A 22,013-nucleotide genomic window follows, 5' to 3' on the forward strand; every position below is an offset into this window, starting at 1 on the left:
AAAGACGAGGCGGTTGGATAGGCGTGCGCACGTACCCCGCGCAGCACCCGCGTTCGAAGCTCGTGAACCGGCCAACGGCCCACTTTCCAGCCCGGAAGGTAAGCGAACGGACGCACTTTTCTGTCCTCCGCCTTTCTCTTTGGGAATCTCGATCCCTGGCGCCTTGTAGCAGGCCTAACAGCCTGCCGACACCGCCTTACGGTGTCGGAAAGTGTTGTGTCGGCAGCGGCAGGCAAGCGGGGGGCCCCGGCCGGGCGAACGCGCGGCAAGCGCCGGCGCAGGAAGGAGACACGGAGCAAACTGCTCCCGATGAAAACCGGACGAAGACTCGGCCGACCCACGGCCGTTTATTGCTAATAAAGGGTTCACACGCCAGATGACACCTCCAAGTTTGTCACATGACAGAAGGGGGGTGCGCCATCTAGCTAAACAACTACAAAACATACATGTACGATGACACCGAGATCTGACAGGGGGCGACACTACACTACATCATCCCCCCCCTGGAAACAAAGTAAACATACAGTGAAACGCACACACAAGATGCGCACTTAAGTCCAAAGGCGATTTCAGTTCGTTCCCCCCCCCCCACGTTCACACATGCGCACCAGTCGCACACAAAGCACGCACTTAAGTCCACAACAAATCCAATCCGTCCCCGCCCAAGTTCACATACACGCGCACCAGTCTTGGGCACCATAACACAGGCAGTCACTCAAAGTCTGACAAGGAACACGGCACAAAACTCACTGCACCGCAACAAGGAGCACTTTATACCTGTGTTATTGAAACATGTGGACTGTCTCCTAAATGTCACAGCGAGGCCCCTAGCCGTGGCATTTCGAAGACGGCAATACGCTCTACACTACAAAAACAAAATCATCGAGCCACGGAGGCCGTTTTCTGTCACGATGAGGACGCGTGCGTACCTCAGAAGAACTTTGGGGGTTGCGACGCGTATCGGTCGACTTTAAAGACCCAGTCGTCCCACTATTTCCCTCCCCCTGGTTGGACAATTGAATGTGGTTGTCGCTCAACGCTGGAGAGGGTTGCCCAGGAAGCTCCTCTCGACGTCCCAACAAGTCCTTGGAGGCTACCGATTCTCCTACGGAATCAGAGACGACTGCTGACTGTGTAAACTCGGAAGTGATACAGTCAGACGGAATACTCAACTGAAGCTGACGACTCTGAGAAGACTCTGTCGCTACAGACGAGTCATCGGAATGACTATCCAAGTTTGAATATGAGTACAAAAAATCTTTGTCCCTTGTACACAATGTACTACCTGCTGAATCCTTTATCACTAGGGTTAACTTAGACACATGCCACGTCTTCCCATCACTGAGTAGAAAAGTAGATGGTCCTACCTGGGCCTTGACTTTACGAGGTTTACTGTACTTAAAAAATCCTTTCCTGTTAAATCTTATTCTGACGGTGTCTCCCACCTTGATACGAGTTGCCTGAGCACCTCTACGTTTGTCCACGTACTGTTTAGTCTGCCACTGTTTCTGCAAGACTCTTTCTTGAACGTGAGGCACAAGACTATCCTGTTCCCTTAGATCTACACAGAGCTGCATGGTTCCATCCTTCTTGCGCACCACCACGAGTGGAGACACCCACTCAAAAGCCTCGCGCGCTCGATGACGTCGCAGTCCTCGAGACGTCGCAATTCATTTGCGACCTGGTCACGGAGAGCCAGGGGTAGTCTGCGCAACTTTGAAGATACTGGTTTCGCATCTTGCTGCCGATGAATTCGGTGCACAAAGTTGTTGACGAGACTCAACTCGTCACTGAAGAGGTGATCAAAACCCGGAGGCACACCTGTGGGGCTCTGTACTGAAGGAAGCGATGGTAGACGACATGTCAGCGACGTACCGTCGATCTGTATGCCCAAGCGTTGGATGGCGTCTAAACCCAGCAGTGATGTTCCTGTAGTCGTTACGTGGAACGTGACGGAGCATGACCTTTGGAAAAACTGGACAGTGGCTTGAAACAGGCCTTGAATGTTGATGCGTTGCTTGGAGAAATTTCTCAAGTCCACTGTTGGTTGTGACAGCCTGTGCTGTCGACCAAAGTTATTTCTAAAATCTTCGGCCGTCATGCATGACACAGACGCTCCCGTATCCACCGGCAGTCGCATGGAGACGCCGTTCACTACGACCGGAACTTCCAAATCTTTTTTAGTTTCAAAAGCGCTTACCGTCAAGACAGACGCGGACGGCTGCCTTGCGGAAGTTGAAGACAGCGTCCCTGCGGAAGAGACGTGTTGAACAGTACGGGTTTTCCGGCATACTGATGCAAAATGGCCCAACGTGTGGCAGGCGTTGCACCGCCGGTTCCTTGCTGGACAATTCTTGTACGTTGCAATATGCTTCGTGCTGCCACACCGGTCGCATGCACCCCGGTTCCCGGAGGAGCCATGTGCGAACTGTCGGCCCTCTTGGCGGCCTCCCGGACTACGTCTGCCATCTTGGCGGCCTCCCGGAAGAAGTCGGCCATCTTGGCCCGTCGACGGAACGCCAAGTTGAGATGCCTCGATTCTTCGTACATTTTCGGAGCCGAACGCGCGGTTCGCTCGATGCAAGGCTTCTAACGAGCGTCCAATTTCTTCTGACTTGTCCAGGGTCAGGGTTTCGCCATGAGCCAGCAACTTTTCGCGAACGCTGACGTTCGCTACCCCATGTATGATTTGGTCTCGGACGCGCTCGTCATAGCTTGTGCCGAAGTTGCACTGTACCGCCTTCTCCTTCAATGCGGTCACGAATTCCAGGAATCCTTCTCCCTCGAACTGCTTTCGACTGGCGAATTCGTGCCTTTCCGCCAGGACATTTGTTGACGCGGCCAACAGCCGGCCAAGCCGCTGCAAGAGTCTCGGGAACTCTGACGCTGGCGGGACCGCATCACTTGACGTTGACGCTGCGCCGGTCGACTGCCTTGCTGCTTCGCTTGAAGCTGACGCTGCGCTGGTTAACTGCCTTGCTGCTTCCTGCTCCTCGTCTGCAAAGTACTTCCGTTGTCCCTCACGCCCGAGAGCGCTGACGAGCGCGGACGCTCGTCGCGCGTCCGTCCAGTCGCCACCGCCGGCCGCTTCGAGGTGGGCCTGAAAAATTTTTTTCCAGCGATACCATGGAATTAACGGTGGGCCGGGCACTTCAAGAAAAACAGGAAGGTTCGCCGTAAAAGCCATGCCAGGTAGCGTGCAGGAGACCGTGCAGGAGGCAAGCCGGAGCTCGCCGCAGGAATGGGCAAGGAAGAACAAAGGGGGCAAGAAGGCCTAGGCTCGGAAGCCTCGCGACGCCAAGTGCGTCGGCGGCGTTTGCAGGCCGTGCCGACACGTAAAGGACGCTTCACTTACGAAGCTCGCTGGTTTCCCGGGGATTCGGTCGGAACCGCTGCGGGAATCCCATCCTCGTCGCCAAAAGATGATGTGTCGGCAGCGGCAGGCAAGCGGGGGGCCCCGACCGGGCGAACGCGCGGCAAGCGCCGGCGCAGGAAGGAGACACGGAGCAAACTGCTCCCGATGAAAACCGGACGAAGACTCGGCCGACCCACGGCCGTTTATTGCTAATAAAGGCTTCACACGCCAGATGACACCTCCAAGTTTGTCACATGACCGAAGGGGGGTGCGCCATCTAGCTAAACAACTACAAAACATACATGTACGATGACACCGAGATCTGACAGGGGGCGACACTACACTGCAGAAAGGAGAGGCACCCGGCACGCGTTCCGATAGGCTAGCTTTCATTTTTCTCCTTCGCACTAATTTATAGGAATCTCGATCCCTGGCGCCTTGTAGCAGGCCTAACAGCCTGCCGACATTGCCTTACGGTGTCGGAAAAGAGAAGAGCCGGACAAGCGTTCCAATAGGCTAGCTTTCATTGTTCGCCTTTGCACTCATTTATGGTATCTTTGCCAGGTAGTTTCGGAGCGCGATCGCGTTGCGTTCAGCTTTTCGATGTCAGGCGCCCAGTGCTCTCGGGCACTTCGAGCCCTGGGGGGTGTGTTCTGTAATGTTTACCTAGTAGGTATGCCCATTTGGTCGTCTGATGCTGAAGTGCTGCTTGGCTGGGGGCGCCTGTCTCCTTCCGGCCTGTTCACCAGTCCAGCCAATCAGAACTTGAGCTGTAGACGAAGTCGACGTGTCTACTACGTGTACACTTGCAGCATACACCTCCTGGCGTCGGAGAAGTCGTCGAGATTTCACCACGTCTTCGGAACGCAGCGTCACCGCAGTTGGCAACGGCTGACCGTAACTGTTGCCTTCTAGCGTCTCGCGTTCGCCACTAGGCAGTGCTGATAGCTATGGTTATAATATGGTAGATAGAATCGGATGGTTGTTTTGTTAATGGGGTTTCGCATCTGCCGTTGCATCCACCCAGAGCGAATTACACGTACCGCTTCCGTACTTGTTGTCGGCGTGTGTGTTCCAGGAACATTGAATCTGCCCGACTCGTAGGATGAAGGCAACCAGTCGAAGATACCTTAAGGCTCGGCGCTTACGCTTCTAACTGGCATGGCATGGACTATAGGAATTAGGGGCCATAATCGCTAAAAATTAGGAAAAAGGGGTGTGCTTTTTTAGCACTTAGCTACATTTGGGTGGATGTCTCATTTTTCATTTATTAATGACTTCTCTCCACCTTGCGGGTTTCCACAGAAATAGTACGTCACTCTTGCCTTTGCTTCGAGTTGATAAATTTCACTTTGCCCTACCATCTGCTAGCCGCCTGGTTACCTCTGATGATAGAGCGGCTGCTCCGGAAACGCGGTGGTTCCGGGTTCGAGTTCAGACTAGAACGAATATTTCTTCAACTTTGAGACCCGTATGGCCTTCCTTCTTAGCACTTATTCTCTCCACCTTGCGGGATTCCGCAAAACTATTACGTCAATCTTGCCTTCGCTTCGAGTTGTTCATAAATTTGATTTCACCCTACCACCTGCTTGCAGCCTGGTTAGCTCGCATGGTAGAGCGGCTGCCCCTGAAAGGCGGTGGTCCCAGGTTTGAGTCCGGGAACATGACGAATTTTTCTTCCATTGCTAGGCGTTTGTTTCGAAGCAGTCGTTTCTTTCGAGGAACTCGTATGAGCATCTTTTGTAGCAGTTAGCTGCGTTTGGGTGGATGTCTCATTTTCCCTTTATTAATTACTTTTCTCCACCTTAGAAGTTGCCGCAGAACTAGTACGTCACTCTTGCCTTAGCTTCGAGTTGACTTTGCCCTACCATGTGCGAGCCGCCTGGTTACCTCAGAGGATAGAGCGGCTGCCCAGGAAAGGCGGTGGCCCCGGGTTCACTTCCCGGACCAGGACAAATTTTTATTCAACTGCTAGGCTTTTCTTTCGAGGAACCTGTATGGGCTTCCTTTGTAGCACTTATCAGCTGCCTACGTTTGGGTGGATGTCTTATTTTTCTTTTAATAGTTTCTTATGATTAGTTCACCTTTGACTTTTCTGCGCTTCGCTTTTGGCTAAAACATTTCAGTAACGTCATGGTTCCGCTGTTAATACCGCAGATTTGTTATTGGCGTCACTTTCAGCTGATGGAAATATGAATGAAAGATTACGAAACAAGGTGGTAGGTTTCCGAAAAGATTTAAACTCAGCAGTTGTGTGCCGCGAGAACACCTGCGATTTTAAATGTAAGTGTTGATACAACGTTCGTACACCTAATAAGCCGAGCTTCGACAAGTATGTGTCAGCATGCGCGCCACACATTTATTGCACTGCTTTGTGCAAACCTATTGGTACCGAAAATATCGTGCAGAAACTACGAACAAAATTTATATTTTAGGACCTAACTCGTTGCAAGCGCTCCTTATATTTTGTTTTAGCATCACTACTAGTATAGTGTGTTTCAGCAGACATGCATTGGGCAAATTTTCGCACGCACTGGCTCGCCATATCCTTCAGAGACCAGACTCAGGATTCTGGTTTGCGGGGCTGGGTCGCGCCCAGTGTTCGCAGGGTAGCGCGGAAGAGAAACGTCGTTGTAGTTGGAACCACTCGTATAGAAGTAGTCACGATGCATTTTGTCGCCATATTGCCGAATTTTTATTTCGTGATATCAATCTCACATGAACACTGGACGTTGGTGTTCACCTACTCCCGTACCGTTTGCGTAGACCACCAAGGAAGTGCCCGGAGAACCAAGCACCTGTGTGGCAACTTAGTCGCCCACCGGCATCCTACCAAGACCCCACCAAGACTTCAACAAGACCTTACCAAGGCCCCACCCTGACCAAGACGACACGACTACCAAGAAGTAAGTAGTGTTGATTTTCTGACTATATATGTATACACACACACACACAGATATATATATATATATATATATATATATATATATATATATATATATATATATATATATATATATATATATATATATAGTCGCTGTATGAAGAAGTGCAGTGCGCCCTTTTAACAAGAGAAAGCCACAAGTAGCATAGCGATGTAATTTGCTTTGAACTGCACGCTTACGACGGCTTCACAGCAATGGGTTCATTTCAAATATTAGCTACATTGAAATGATTTGCGTAGTGTTTCTAATGTAGAAGGTCTGATATGATGGAAATCTTATGTAGGAAAGTAGTGTCCTTTGTTGGTGAATGTCGCGATGATCAGACGGCAAGCTTATAATGCGTTTCCATTCCTAAGGTTCTTCACTCGCTTTCCGGGGCTCTGTATCTATATATCTGTTTGTATTGAACCGCTTTCCCGCCAACCTTGGTCAGTGTGCAGTATGTGATTCAAGTGTTAGAAAATTGGGCTATTGTGTTGACCGAACAAGGTTCGAAACAAACCATCGGAGCAATTTGAGCCACTGAGTATGTTGCAAGGTGCTCTTCAAGAACCTCTTCCCTTTCTATAGCGGTCATTATATATTACGGGATAGGGTATGTAGTGCTCCTTAAAGGGCCCCTCACCAGGTCTGGCCATTTTTAGCTGACAAACGCCGGTCACACAATGCGCGCTAACGATCGTGTCTGCTAAGTATTACGTTGCTACGCGCCGCGAAAAGCTCTGATATTTCAAACCGAACGCCGTCTTCCCTTCTCCTCACGGCCGCCGCCCTACAAGCCGGAGGTTGACGTACGCGTGCTACCGCGCCTACATACACGTATCCGTGCTTTGACGTCGCTCGGGGTGACAGGTGACTTATTATTATTCAAGGCAACATCTGTTATTTGTGTAATATGTAGCTAGAATAAACGAACTAAAGCTTACAGCAATAACAAGACACACAAATGAAATGTCTGCTTGTTTTTGTTTTACTTCACACCGCAGCAAGGAAGATGTAGTTCTCTTTTGCCTGCTTCTTCCCACGTCTTGCGGTCGCGTGTCCAGACAACAAAAGCAATGAAGGGGGCTAGTTGGCGAACGTTCATGGTTATATTGCGCTTAATTTTACACTGACGATATGAAGTGAAGGACAGTTCGCCAACTAGCCCCCTTCATTGCTTTTGTTGTCTGGACACGCGACCGCACGACGTGGGAAGAAGCAGGCAAAAGAGAACTACATCTTCCTTGCTGCGGTGTGAAGTAAAACGAAATTTTACACTGACGATATGAAGTGAAGGACAGGGCATGGACATACGTAGCGCAACGTATGTCCACGACCTATCCTTCACTTAATATTGTCAGTGTAAAACTAAGCGCAACATAACGACGAACAGACAACAAAAGTGTATCGTTTTCTACCGTGTTCCAGCGGTTGATCATGCTCTATGAACCGCTTGCGCATGCCTGAGTATTCGGGCAACACTGACTTATCTTAAACCTTCTTGTGCGCAAACAAACAGGGACCGCCGCCTCGCAGGCGGTTCAGTTATGCTTAGGCCGACTCGCAGTTATGCTTCAAAACACTGACTTATACAGCGACTCTGAGGAGGTATTCTCTGGGAGTCCACCTAGTGGACTATACATTTTGGCCGCTGCTGATTGACTGGGGCTGCTCCTTTCTTCATCGCTCGCACAGCTGCCTCCAATCAGCAGCGGCGGAAATGGACAGTCCACTAGGTGGACTCCTGCAGAATACCCCCACAGGTGTCCTCGTGCACAGCGCGCAAGACTGTGCCCTGCGCTAAACGAGACAATCAGAACAGCTCGCGCGCGACGTCGTCAGCAGATGTGCGCCGCGCAGCAAAAAAAAAAAAAAAGCAACGGAAAAAACATGAAGTCGGGGCCCGTGACGTATGTGTCACGTGATCCTCGAGCTCCGGTGTGGGAGATCGCAGGGAAGGAATTTTACTCTCGAAGGCGAGAAGGGGCAAGAGGAAAGAGTGTCTCTTGGCAATGGCTCTTGCCTCCTGAAATCATCGGTTCGCGGCACTGAAATATTTCTATCTCGGCTATTAATGGAGCAAATCTGAAAATTTCTTGCGGCAGAACGCTCCCTAGAGAGCTCGTTGCAACTTCCAGCTTACAACAGATATTTGAATGTGCCGGGTGAGGGTCCATTTATTAGAACTCTTTGACGCTGACTTAAAGCGCTGGATAGGTGCTTCTCTTTATGGACCGCTTTGATGCCGGAGTTTCTCACTGTCAGCTGGTAAAGGCCTCTTTTCAATTTAGTTTAATGTTAATTTAGTGAAAACGTGTGTTGGCAGCCACCAATCCGGGCATAGCTTCCTTTGTGGTTGTCGTGCAAAATGTAATCAATGCAACATACTATGGTGCTATGGTTACTAGTGTGCACGTGATATACGAGGCATTTTGCATCATCAAAAAAGGTTACATGGGTGAGTTTGCCTGTGATATCTCTCCTCACCTAGGAATTCGTGCATGTTGCAATTGGATGATGGCACACATTTGTTTGTGGTCTTTTTTATATTTTTCGTCATGGCCATTTTCCTGAAATTGTCTACGTGTAAAGAAAAAAACAAACAATTATTTAGTTTGCGGATGGGCCAGTTCCTACTTCGGCATATACTCATCTCCCGTCTACCTATTCAAGCTCCAGTAAATATTGCTGTGTACGCAATGAAATATTGGTTGACAGCGCTTCGTCTGTCTAGTCACCGTGGTTGCTTAGTGGCTTTGGCGTCGCGCTCCTAAGCACGAGGTCGCAGCATCGAATCCCGGCCGTGGCGGACGCATATCGGCGTGGCGTTTGTTTGGTGCCCGGGCGTTTAAGAACCCCAGGTGGCCAAAATTAATTCGGAGTCCCCCACTATGGCCTTGCTAATAAAGAGATCGTGGTTTTGGCTGGTATAACAGATTTTTCTACCTATCGGTAACGTGCTGTTGTTGGCCCTGATACATCGTCTGAGACAAAACATGGCTTTGAATATATAAGGAAAACACAAAGACCGTACGTTGTCAGACGCAAAATAAATTCTTACCTTGATGACAATGTGGATTTCAACTGCAATCTTTTGCATTAGTGATCGGGCGTGTCCAAGAAATTTTCGTTCGGTATCTAAGATAACCGTGCTTTAGTAGGTTATTGTTCGAACCTTGAATGACGTAGTCACAAACGTGAACAGAACGTGGGAGGTGGATTAAAACTGTTGCTCTTGTTCTTTGTTGTTGATCATATTCTGGTATTAATGGCGCTTAGCACGCCTTAATTACGAAGAAAACAAGAATATTTCCCAAAGCGAAATTTTAGTCTCGTATGAACGGGATTGTTTTTAATAATGTACATTAAAAGTGAGTTTCTAATTCATGAATTCCTGCGTGAACGAAACCACTTCGTCCTAGTAGTGTAAATGTTAGCTTGAAACGCGCGTAGCTGGTGTTTTCGAGAAAGACTCAAGAGCTTGTTTTACGCAATCTTACTTAACCACCGGTGTCCAGACTACTGCACGAACTGCACAAATTTCACCGCGTCAGATCGCCGCTTTGTCAAAGTTATTACTCTACCACTCCTGCAATGTCCCAGCCACCCTCCCCACCCACGCCACCATTCCTCACACACACTCCTAAAGTGCTGCCACATCAACTTCGAGACTTCACCGTTATTCGGCGGTCAACATTTTATCGCCTTTTTCACTTCTTTCGGATGGCGGTAGTTATCGGCAACTCCTTCAGTGTGAAGGCCAATTATTTTTTTTATCGATTCGGTGCCTGCGCGATTAACTCGAGTTGCGTTCAGTTGTCACCATCTATTCAACGCTCACGCGTGTCACTGTTGCTGTGGTAGTTCAACCTTCTCTGTTTAGACTGATCCAGGTACGAGGAAAGGGATTCGGTTCGTAGTCAGCTGGTCTGTACGCTCGTGCAACGATTTGCGGCCCGTGATAACGCCACTTGCATTTAACTTTTGCTTATGCTTAATTATTTTCTCGAGTGACGGCTCGCCGTGACGCTGGCAGATACTTGGAACCATATACGTGGGATATGGGTTAAATTAGGTGCAAATTAAAATAATGCCAAACGGCGTACATCATCAAGCCCTGCAGTAACGCTTAAACGCATAAGCAATATGTCGGTCGTCCGTTACATCGTCTGGTTTTTACCCTAATTGTACGATCTACGAAGGGAAAGAGCCAAGCAACAGCCAAACAGGAAGAAAAAGCGAAAATTAACACATTTAACGGTTGTTTGTGAAAATATGGATCAAAATCCTTATTTAAGAAGGAAGTAGAGAAAGAGCCACTAGACGTGAAGGACGAATCCGTGCGTTTTGAATGACGCTTCTACAGTCGAACCACCTGACGTAGCCACCTGACCTGGGGCCTCTGCTGTGCTTATAGGGGTGTTTTTCTAACCTTCCGCGGTGGGCGCAGTACGTCTAGAACCGCAGGATCCTGCGCTCTACGCGCTTCTACGGGACTGACGGCCAGGCATGGTTACGCAACTTCCCAAATAACAATGCGTGTTGGTTTTGACACTTAACTTGGTAAAGCAGTAAACGAATAATCCAAACAAAATTCGATTGTTCCGCAAGTATACGTTTCTCTGATTCTTCCAGAGCTAATCCAAAAAAGAAAACGCTACTAGAAATCTTTATTTGCGCTTGTACTTTGCACTTTGTAAAAGCTGTCATTTTTATAAAATATAGCTGAGAGTCATAACCTAGAGAAGTGATTTCGCTGGGCTTTTATCAAACAAGCTCCGTAATATGGACAAAAAACGCATAACCTCGTACTTACGATAAGTTATCGTGCTTAACGGGATGTTTGAAAAAGACAAACAAATCCTAAATTACGGTATTGAACGCGCATGCACCACTGCGAGAATGAGATTCCTTGTCGAATTTTATAAGTATTACCGATCTTTGGTAACTTAGTTATGTTAAAACAAAATATGTCTAGTTAGTTCAACTTGGTAGACAAGGCTTTAGAAATGAAATGGTTATTAACGCGCTTTAAAGGAAATAGATAATCGTGCTGCGAAGATGTGTTAGCTCTTCCATGTTATTTATTGTGATAACCAGTGATAAATTACGGGGAAGGGACTTGAAGGCTAGTAAAGAAGCTCATCATTAACTTAAGGGTCGCGCAAAGAACAATGTAACCAAAATTACAAATGAACAACTTAAGCGTTGCGCAATGAGCGATGAAACGAAGAATGCTAGGCGTAAGGTTAAGAAACGGGAAAAGAGCGGTGTATATCAGAAAAAACGCGGAAACCCCAATTGTAGTTCACAATAAGAGAAAGAAATGAATCTTGCCAGGCCGTGTAATCGCATGGGAGACCACCGGTAGAGCAGTAGCGTTACAGAATTGATGCTAAGGAAGAGGAAGTGGAGTCGAAGACGGCAGCAACAAGGTGGGATGAAGAAATTAGGAAACCTGGTGGCGCAAGTTGGAATCAGCTAGCGCGCGACCTGGGTAATGTGAGAGGCCTTTGTCTTATAGTGGACAACGTCGTTCTCTTCCTTCTTTCATCTGGTTGTCTGCGCGGCAGGCGTGGTTCATGACAGGTTGTGACAATAGCATGATAGTGATGATCAAAAAAGCACACCCTCTTATTCTGCGCAGCACAACACGTCGGTTCTATGATTGTCTGTTTAAATAGAAATGCTTCTTTAACAATGCAATCACGGTTCCATTATTGCGCTGCACATAGGTATTGGCGCACCCTGAAACCTCTCCTATATAGGTGAAAATTTTTCTTAGAATTAGCTCGCTCTGAGTGACTGTCTGTCGTGTCCTTGTCCTTTCTTCACTTTGTTTCGCGTCGTTACATATTGTAATGGTGCTTGTCTATCACCGGCTGAGAAATATTAGACTTATCGCTGTTGTATATTTTGTCACCAAACCTTATGCAAACAGGCTATCGTGGCGCCAGTAGAGTTGTACATTCCATAGCATATACGATAACCAGCAAATACACGGGCACCTTACGATCCATTTGAATATAGCCCACGCATTTGACCCAGAGATCAGATTGCCACAATCGCCGGCCGTGCTCTTAGATTTCCTTAGTCTTGAGTCCTTTTTTACCTTGCTGGGCACAAGTTAAACATTTGGTATGCGTTGCTCATCACCATTTTCGCTACTGGTTCTTCACCGTCACCACAACGTAACACCAGGTGAAGGTGGTTGTGTTCTGGATGCCCCCTTAAATTCGTAAGGCCTGAGCCGCGTAGACAACGCCAACGTCACCCCGAATTATAGAGCGACCTTAGGGTCATAAAAATAGCCCGAGAAGCACGTACTGAGCAGACCAGAGAAAACAAGACCGTGTCATAATCCGCGATGACAGCCCCACGCGTCTCACTATGCTCATGCAACCACCTGAAAGAACCACCTGCCTTTCACAAACTGAGAAACGGGAGTTTTTGGTGGAGACGCACGAAAGCGTCGCTTCCTTGATAAAAATAAAAATAAAATAAAATAAAGATAAAATAGGTGATAAAAATAGCCTGTCAAGTTACCGACCGATTTCCATTTTACCGCTTTTTTCGAATGGTCTAGCGAAAATTATTGAAAAACGGTTAACGAAATTTTGCAATAGGTTTATAATATTATAAACAGCACAGCATGGTTTGTCGCGAGGTAAATCTACCGAATCGGCTTTAATGTTTCAAAAAGAAATTCTTAACGCTTTTGAAAATAAAGAATTGAAAAAGAACAAAGAATTAAATAAAGTAATAGAAATAAAGAATTTAAGAAAAAATAAAGCATGCATTGGCATCTTCGTAGATTTCTCGAAGGCTTTCGATCACCTTAATCATAATACCTTACTTAAAAAATTAGACCTTTTTGGCATACGTGGAACTCCACTTGAGCTATTGAAATCGCACCTACGTCATCGTGTACAATGCATTAAAATAGGGCCACATATATATCAATTTCAAACTATTACTGCTGGAGTCCCACATGGTAGTATTTTAGGACCTCAACTTTTCATGTTATATATAAATGACCTTGTTTTGACTGATAGCCAGCAGAAATTTGTAATTTATGCTGACGATTCATATAATCTCTGGTTTCTGTTATTGACAATGTTATTGATACACTGAAGGCTTGCTCATAAACACAATAAATGACCATAAACACATATAAATGACCTTGTTTTGACTGATAGCCAGCAGAAATTTGTAATTTATGCTGACGATCCATACAATCTCGGGTTTCTGTTATTAACAATGTTCTTGATAAACTTAAGGCTTGCTCATAAACACAAAGAAACTAAAGCGGTTCTATTCAATACTAGACAGTTTCCCACTCAACCCGTTATATATATATATATATATATACATAGGCAATTCACCGGTACAGTTTGTAGACACTGTCAAGAATTTAGGAGTAATTCTTAACACCCTGAGCTGGGACACTGATCAGTTCATTCTGAGTAAACTGGCAAAGTGCTTTAGAATTCTCGCAAAATTGCGGCATTTTCTGCCCGAACATATAAAATCAATTATTTACAATGCACATTTTATATTCCACCTAAATTATTGTTTCTTGCTTTGGGGTACTACCGCTAAAACAAACAATAATAAAATATATATGCTTCGAAAGAAAGCTGTACGCTACATAGCAAACATAGACTACCTTGCTCACACTCAGGAACTATGCTCGTTACAAAATTTTGCCGATTAATACCGTGGACGAATATTACTTGGCATTAAAATACAAGCGATGCATACAAAATAACCAGCCTAGTTTTCTTGAATTACCCTGCCTCAGAGAAAATCTTTCAGAATACTCCTTTCCTAAGAAATTTGGCACATTCCCTTCACCCGCATAAATGTACGGAAAACTGATGTTCCGACACACCCTGTCTGCTGTTCTAAATAAATTATTGTCAAGGCGCATTATTCCGGAAACATGTTCACTAGTTGATGTGAGAAGTGCATTAATTCACTAAAATCTTCTTGAAAACCACGTTAATGTATTTTTTCTTATCTGGCTGCGATCTATCCTGTGTAATTTTATCTTCCTGCGAGGAATATCTGGGTGTCTTTTTATCACTATTATGCTGCGTTTTTTCTGTTCTTATGCTGTGTTCACAAACTCTTGTATGTCCGAGACGATTTTGCCCTTGTGAAATCGCCAAAACAATACCATGTCCTTTACAGTTAACGTTTTCGGTGTATGCCTTGTAGAGGGGGGCTCGGGCGTCCCTCAAGTGATTGTGTTCACTTTTTGCCCGGGCCTACTCGCATCGTTAACTTTTCGCGATGTAAATGAATTCCACTTTGACTTTGACAACGTCGTGAATTTAACCGTAGTGATGGCTCGCCTGTTCCTCATGCTGAATCCGACATGGCCGAAGCGAAAAAATCCGGGGACACCTAAGCGGGCCTCACGTGTTGTGAATGCGAAAGGAATATTGTGCAATCGTACGCTTCTGAGCGGCCCTTCGAACTATGAGCCCCTCGCGGGCAAGCAAATGCGTTATGCGTTCAGATGCTTGGCCGTGGCACTTGGATCCGTACCGTCATGTTACCGTGTCCGACTGCCGTAGAACCTAACGGGGACACCAGCGAGTAGGGCGCGGTAATTTTGACGTCACTGCTTTAGTGACGCTGGGCTTGGCAATGCCAATTTGAGTCTAAGTAGCATAATGTTATAAAGTAGATTGCAGAGGCTTGCTGTTTATGAGGCGCTGTTCTAGCGCACTAGTTAAGGCATCTGGGCGTGGGGTCGTAGGTTAGAAATTCACTACCGCCAAAGTATTCTGTTTTGTATATGCATCAATTTATTTATAGCGATTACCGAGGTGAAGTTAGAACGGAGGCGAGAGATTGTGCGGACGAGGAACGCGCGGATAACAGACTTTGGCGAGCAAGAGAGAGGGTGACGTTGCATCGCGGCGATGCCCTCTCCCCTAATCCCATACTTGACGCCCGAGCAAGGCAGCAGCTGTACGCATTCGTCCGCTTTGCGCCGTCGAGGTGTACACGTGGGGTGGCGTCGCAGCCCATGGGAATTCAGGTGCCCTTTCCCTGCTGCTGACGCCTGCTTTTTCGCTCAATATGGCAATTGATGCTTTCCCATCAAAACGTTCGCTTCCTGCTTCGCGGTGTAAAGCGAGAACTGCTCGCCGGACTGATGCGCAATCCACCGAAGACTGTAGCCGAGTTGGTAAGAGGCCAGGACATGTGAGGAGACGCTCGAAATGCGCAATACCAGGCTGCGCGAATGACCTACGGTAGCTAAGGGAAGATGTACGAAGGCTGTTTCTAGTTTCGAAGCCCCAAGTTGCATCAAATGCTGAGATCCTCCTTGAAGAAATTCAGTGGTCAATAAAAGGTTCTCAACCACCTCACCCGAGCATCGGCTACGTCGCCGCCACCACACGCTATGTGATACTCCCTCCGGCGACGTGACAGGGCACCGCAAGCCTCGTCGGTAGCCGGCAGCGGCACTTGAGCGGCCACAAGTTGGCCCACATAATTCACCAAATTAGACAAACGCATCGTGCACTCCCCATCCCCGCCCGCTTTGCCTTCACTGCGAAGAAGCATGGCCTCGCCTAACACTACGGTGCATCGCCATCAACGCACCACGTCCAAAGCAAGGCGAACGATGACGTTGACCATGCAAACTTCCTCGAAGCGATTATGTTTCGGGATCCACGACCTTCCCTGTCTTCATCGCTAGGTTGCTCCATCTCGCCACAGCGGCGTCATTGCAGCCTCTCACGTCTGCTCGTTTTAGATTAGTTGCAAGTGCAGTGCACAGAACCAATATTGTTTTGCTTCGCAACTTCGTGCTTGCATTTCCAGAAACATATTCGGAAGTTCTGTAAAAACTTAGGCTTTATGTTGGAATGTTGTTTATGAGCAAAGAGTTTGGCTCTGTTCTCGAGAACGCAAATTCAATTGCATTGGTTCGATTGGGGAGGCCCTTTATGCGTTTAACATGTATTCGAAAATGAAAATCAGATTAGTTCTGAGGTAAAACTTCCTTTTAATCTGTCTTCTTTTCTGTCTTCCTACAGCTGCCGAAACGTACTAAAATTAGTGCATTTGTGTTTTTCAATGACGCTTCTTGTAACTTCAGGCTTAAAGAATACATTGTTGCGCCAAAAAAGGAAAATAAAGACTTGGGAAGGAAGAGTACGAAAAGACAGATTGAGCGCTGAACTTGCAACGATTTCAAGTTCTTTAAAAGAAACTGGCTAACTATCTGCTGCCAAGAGCATTTCTCGCTTACGATGGCACGGAACGGAATTCCTTCCTTGTGGGATTTTGCTGTGAAAAACAGGGTTCAGGAAGCACCTTTACAATCACTTATTGCCTTGACTAACTTCGAAAGATGAAGTTCTGTGCAAAGGGCGACAGTTTGTTTCTTGACTCTTGTTGCCTTTTCTTTGACTAGGACAAAGTTCTTATCTGCAGCTTGTTGTGCCTTGTCGCTAAACACACCTCCTGAGAAGACCACGAAACGTCCTTCCTTATCTGACTGGAGAAGCTGGAGGTTATTTTCTTTGAAAAAAGTTACGATGGTCCTTGTAGGGTCTCCGGACTTGTCGGACCGCACATTGTTGGGAGCTCTACTAATGGCATCAACACCTTCTAAGAGGCATCTCTCCTGGTTTTCACTGGTGGCTTTCTTTGAAATCCGTCTATTTAAGGCCAGTAAATCATGGGCTGGTATACGTGGTTCATGTCTATACTTCGGCCCTTTGTCTAGGACACGAGTGATGCTTCCCGGGATTACGATATGGTCTTCCGGCACCAACAGACCCTCTTTTCGTGTTGCCTTCTTGTCTTTCGGGACATGAAGCAGTCCTCTAATGCAGTCCAACCACAAGAATTCGGTAGCTTGGGACGCCTGACGTTTGAGAATCCTGAAACGCTGCTCAGCAATCCATGTAGGGTACGAAGCATAGCAAAGTACACGCAGGACATCCCAGCTATGTCTGACTTGAGCCCACAACTCCGAGCGAAGAATCTTGCAAATGCGCTTGATGTGACCTGTTAACGCCTTGAAAGGACCGAAAAGGAAACGGACCTCAGCTGGCACAAGTCCTTTCCGTAAGCAGAAAGCGATTAATCAGCTCGTTTTCAACGTGGAATCATATTGCCATCGCTGGGAAAAATTGGAATGCGGGCAGTGTCACCGACGTAGCGATAGTTCGTTACTATATTTTGCAAGGTGGTGCTAACGTTTCTTCTCTTCTCTTTTTTTTCAGCATGAAAAAGACGACTGGTAAGTCCTAAAGCGTTTTGCTTGAGCCCTTGTCTCCCGATACCACCGCGAACAATAATTTTTCATTCTGACAACATGGTTAGCTCAGTCACGCCCTACATGAAGCCTTGCTTGCTGCGTCTGCAAATGCACTGCCCCCTAACAAAGCCTATGCAATCGCATGACTTCCTTTGGGGTTAAAACTTGCCAGTTATATCTTGCTCATGTCGAGGGCGAAATTACGCGTCTATTTGAAATGTGACTGTATTGCCGTTCCTCGACATCTCCTGCATCCGCACCCAGTTGAATTATCTTGGAGAGATTTTTAGTTAATAGGCTGTAGCACTGAGGAAATAATTTGCCGCTGTCATTGGCTTTTGTGCAATTGACATTTAGCCCGTACCTGAGACTTTCCCAACTGTGGCTGCTATACTGCGCCTTTGATAACTGAGCCACCGCTGTGTTCTCGAAAAGCTCATATTTGGAAAAGTATGTCCAATGGCCGGATAGTACCCGTGTTCTCCAGCACAGCAGCCCGATGTCTTAGCCGTTAGGCAGCTCTCGCCACCATACTTGCGTCGTGCCAAGGGCAACTTGACCTTTGTGATGATCGCTGCGTATGCCACATTACGTACAGTGGCAGCAGCTTTTGATATGCATAATGTGTTAGCCATTAAACACAGAAACTAACAGCTTCACAACTTTTATGCGTTTAAACAATGCTTCGCCGCTTGTAGTTTCCAACTAGGTCCATTGAAACAGCGTCCACGTTTTTTTTTATACACTGACTCATCGCCGCGACACTTAGACATTGGCAGTTGGCGCAGGAGTTACAGCAACTGACGTGTTCATGCGTGCGCAACGCTTGCAGTCTGGCAGAGCTACGTTCTCTGTTCGTACTCTACTTTCGTGAACAGCTGCACTTGGCTTCCTCTCAGATGTCGTTTGCGACAACCCCACTTAAAAAGTAGTTTATAATGGCAATGCTTGCACGGACAATATTCGCTCACTTCAAGTGCACACGAGACTTCTGCGGACCTAAGTACTTGCTCCAGCGCGCAGTCCGGAGAGTATAGTGTTGCGGCCTTGACATTGGCATACTATAGTCAATACTATGGAACAGTATGCCATATAGCATATTAGTAAACGCTATATGCTCATTAAGCCGCATTCCTTTTTCCATGTCTTAAATCCACAGACGTTTATCACGATTTCTGCGTTCGTTTTGTTGCTTGATTGTTTCCGAATCATACAAATGTTACCGATTTGTTGGAAGAGGTTCGCATCTATAACGCACATTTTGACTGCTTTCGAATAGATATCTTTGCCTCTCTTCTTTCAGACATGCATTTGCTATGTGTACTTTTTCTTGAACTTCGTAAAATTTTTGAAGCTAGCATTGAAAACACTTGGTGCTTTCATTCTGGTTTTTTTGCGGTTCACTGTTAAATCAGCAAATTCTAGTATGTCAACGCATTTATTCATCAAATATTTAAGATAATAAATGACAATCCTAAGACAAATAACTAATTTTTAATCGGTGGGAAAGCATAGGTTGCGCAAATATTACCCTTTGATGCGAAAACATTCTGCACTCATGCACTGAAGAATAACGCAGACACATCGTAACATTCCTATCCAATTCTTTAGAAGCTGCTAATGATAGAGCAGCAGGCATTTGCGTATGCTACACCTACGCTTGTTTACGCAATGGTTCAGTAAAATATCATTGGCTGTGGTTGTCACATGTAAGCATGTCAGCTGTTCCACTACCTATACTTACCTATACCTTCAAGCGATCTTTGATCTCCTCTGTTTATCCGATATGGTCATAATCGCCATGACCATAATCTGTCAAATTTTTTGTTCACCGCAGGACAAAGGCCACTCGCCGCATTCTCCAATTACCCCTTTCTTACGCTAGCTGATTCAAGTTTGCTCCAGCAAATTTTATAATTTTATCACAGTACCTAATTTTCTGCTGTCATTCGCTTCCCTTGCCTCTCATTCTGCAGCTCGAATGGTCCACCCTTTATTTACGCTACGCATTGCATAGCCTGCACAACTCATATTATTCTCTTAATGTCAACTAGAATATCGGCTACAGCCGCTTGCTTTGATTAACACTGCTCTGTTGCTGTCTCTTAAGGCTACGCCTAACAGTTTTCCTTCATCCCTTTTTGTACGGCCCTTAACTTATTCTCGAGCTTCGTTTTAACTTGCAAGTTTCTGCCCCATATGTCAGTACAAGGAGAATACGACTGTACACTTGGATAACACTTTCAGTCAGGATTTGTTTCATACGACAGAGTGCCAGATATATATCTGGTCAAAGCCCGGATAATGAACGAGCATTCGCTCGCCAATGTCTATTTGCTCCGCTATCCAAAGAAAGATTTCAATATTTGTTTCTTCGCCCGTCTTCCGACCATAATGTTCACTTTATGGGTATTTGTTTCCAATCAGGCATCGAGTGGCGTGTCAATCTCCTAGGTAAATGTTAATAGTCACTTCAAGTGTCAGTTTCCATCGTAAACTCTTGTTCAGATGACAATGATGTCGGGCATCAGCTGTTGTCATAGTATGAAACGCATTATTTCACCTACTGGATCCCGATTCTTGTATAAAATTTTCCACCCGCGATTCTTTTCCAAATTGACGCGTTAAGGTGGACCAACTGGTTATTAGGAAATTTGACGCCGTTTATTTCTTATAGCTCTTAGTGGTAAGGAGGGCAGTGAATAAATGGGAATCCGGTACAAGTGGTTTACGTACTGGGCACCAGAGTATTTTTCTGGCAAGCACAGCGGCAAAACATGTGAAGCAAAGAAAAAAACTAACGTCGCGACATAAGTGATAAAGAAATAGCGATATTGCAATTTGTACGGACATTGTTAATGTAAGCCTCGAGGCACAATCTCCGTTGCCTTTGCGAATACGCTGAAATTTGGTATCGCTGAGGATTTTATAAAAGATTTATAGCAAAAACTAACTAGTCATCGCTTAGTACTATCTCTCGCTGAGTTAGCAGATGCCATGCAAAGCTATTGCATTGGTAAAAAAAATCGTGTTACTCTGAATACCTTGGTAGAACAACGAAGAGGTGCCGCCAGTGCGATCTCCGCCCGGGTGTGACGTAGCGTTGGGCCACTGTCAGATGATTTGCTGGATGGAACTGCTAAACCGTTCATATGTCGCAATGACTTCGCATCCAATAGGGAGGATGCGCAAAACTCCAACTGGCATCATCTCTTGGGAATAGAGATGTGCACGGTACTCGGATCTTCCCATTGAGCCGCTCATCTATGCCATAGGTGGCTTTGTTGGCGAAGCACAACACTTCGCGGAGCCGCCTGTTATATCACTTAAATTCAACGAACAATCTAGCCGCTAGTGTTAAGTGTTTTTATTGAACCAATGGCACTAGTTTTGCTTGCGAAAGATGTACGCTGAAACAGACATAAGGCGTAACCCAATAATTTTTTTAATCTAAAAAAGTGCTGCAAATAAGAAATGACAAACTGTACTTTAGCAGAGTTTTGCGTGAACTGACAGTTTTCATTTATGGTCATCGAACACAAGTAAATTTATGAGCCTTTAAGAAAATAATTTGAAGAGAAATCTGTGAACTGGACATTGTTAACTGAAGACACCAAGAGCTAACAATGCAGCGATTATCTAAGTTAAATTCAAAGAGAAACTGCACATTTCGTTGTGTCATAAGTGATTTCAGTGTAAAATCATTCTATGCTGATTATAGCCATCTCTGAGAGGGCTAGAACGGTATGATGAGGCACAGAATTTGACTTGTAAATTAAGACATGCGAGAATTACCACTAATATGTCATTCAATTTTATTTTCTCGTCTTCGCACTCCATCCTCAGCTGCCGCACGCACTGGTAAGTAGCTTAGTCGAGTGTCCCATCTGCAAATTTCTTTGTTTGTATGCTTGTGCACGAAGTCGTGCACAGTTGGTAACAATTGCTCACTCTTTTGCCAGTATTCTAGATAAAGCAGGGGAGGTTGATTTATACGCCATGAATTTTAGTGAAGGTTTCGACCGTTTCACATACTAAGCTGATTGAGTCCTTCCCCTTTCCTAGTTAATTGAGCTACAGCATATTTAGCAAACCGTTGTTATAGACAGCTTTGCGTGTCTGACCCATTTCCCGTTTCATAGGGTAGTTCAAAGCGTTGGCCTTCAATGGGCAGTTCTCGGACCCTTATAATATTTTAACTTCCTGTTGATGAGCACCATTGTATTAAGTTCACTAAAATCATTGTCACCAATGACTTTAGTACAGGTTTCCATCTGTTGAACTCAGATTGACGAATATCATTGATCAAGGTGTCAGTATAACCACAAACCAAAGTTTAACCAGGCATATATTTAATATTTGTGACTCACTGTTTCGTAAACATTGTATTACTAAGGCATAAACTAAAGCATGCTACAGCAAAACTGAACTTCTA

At 46.0% G+C, this 22,013-nt stretch overlaps 2 protein-coding genes across 2 annotated transcripts in view; one reads left to right on the forward strand and one right to left on the reverse strand.

Annotated features, from left to right (window-relative positions):
* Positions 1-317: 317 nt before the first annotated feature.
* On the reverse strand, positions 318-5,038 carry LOC142558411 (uncharacterized). Its single transcript, XM_075670548.1, has 3 exons — positions 4,945-5,038; positions 3,356-3,564; positions 318-3,100 (listed from the first exon to the last, which is right to left on the reverse strand). Exons 1-3 carry the CDS (start codon positions 5,036-5,038, stop codon positions 1,562-1,564), a joined length of 1,842 nt encoding a protein of 613 aa, XP_075526663.1. The 3' UTR covers positions 318-1,561.
* Positions 5,039-6,179: 1,141 nt separating this feature from the next.
* The window catches only part of LOC142557008 (uncharacterized), a 246,240-nt gene continuing 230,406 nt past the window's right edge, over positions 6,180-22,013 (forward strand). The window contains exons 1-2 of the mRNA XM_075668541.1: positions 6,180-6,261; positions 17,544-17,560. Of these exons, the coding sequence (XP_075524656.1) occupies positions 17,545-17,560 (16 nt within the window). The 5' untranslated portion in view covers positions 6,180-6,261; position 17,544. The remainder of the gene's footprint in view (positions 6,262-17,543; positions 17,561-22,013) is intronic.

The sequence above is a fragment of the Dermacentor variabilis genome, chromosome 9, assembly GCF_050947875.1.
Source record: "Dermacentor variabilis isolate Ectoservices chromosome 9, ASM5094787v1, whole genome shotgun sequence".
NCBI lineage: Eukaryota > Metazoa > Arthropoda > Arachnida > Ixodida > Ixodidae > Dermacentor > Dermacentor variabilis.

Bases quoted from the DNA above. Each gene is read 5' to 3' on its own strand.
- LOC142558411 (XM_075670548.1), bottom strand. From the start codon at position 5,038: ATGGAAGAAAAATTCGTCATGTTCCCGGACTCAAACCTGGGACCACCG. The intron at 3,565-4,944 runs GCAGGTGGTAGG...AGCCTTTATTAG, and splicing joins GCGAGCTAACCAGGCTGCAA to CAATAAACGGCCGTGGGTCG. The intron at 3,101-3,355 runs GTAAGTGAAGCG...AAAATTTTTCAG, and splicing joins CCGGGAAACCAGCGAGCTTC to GCCCACCTCGAAGCGGCCGG.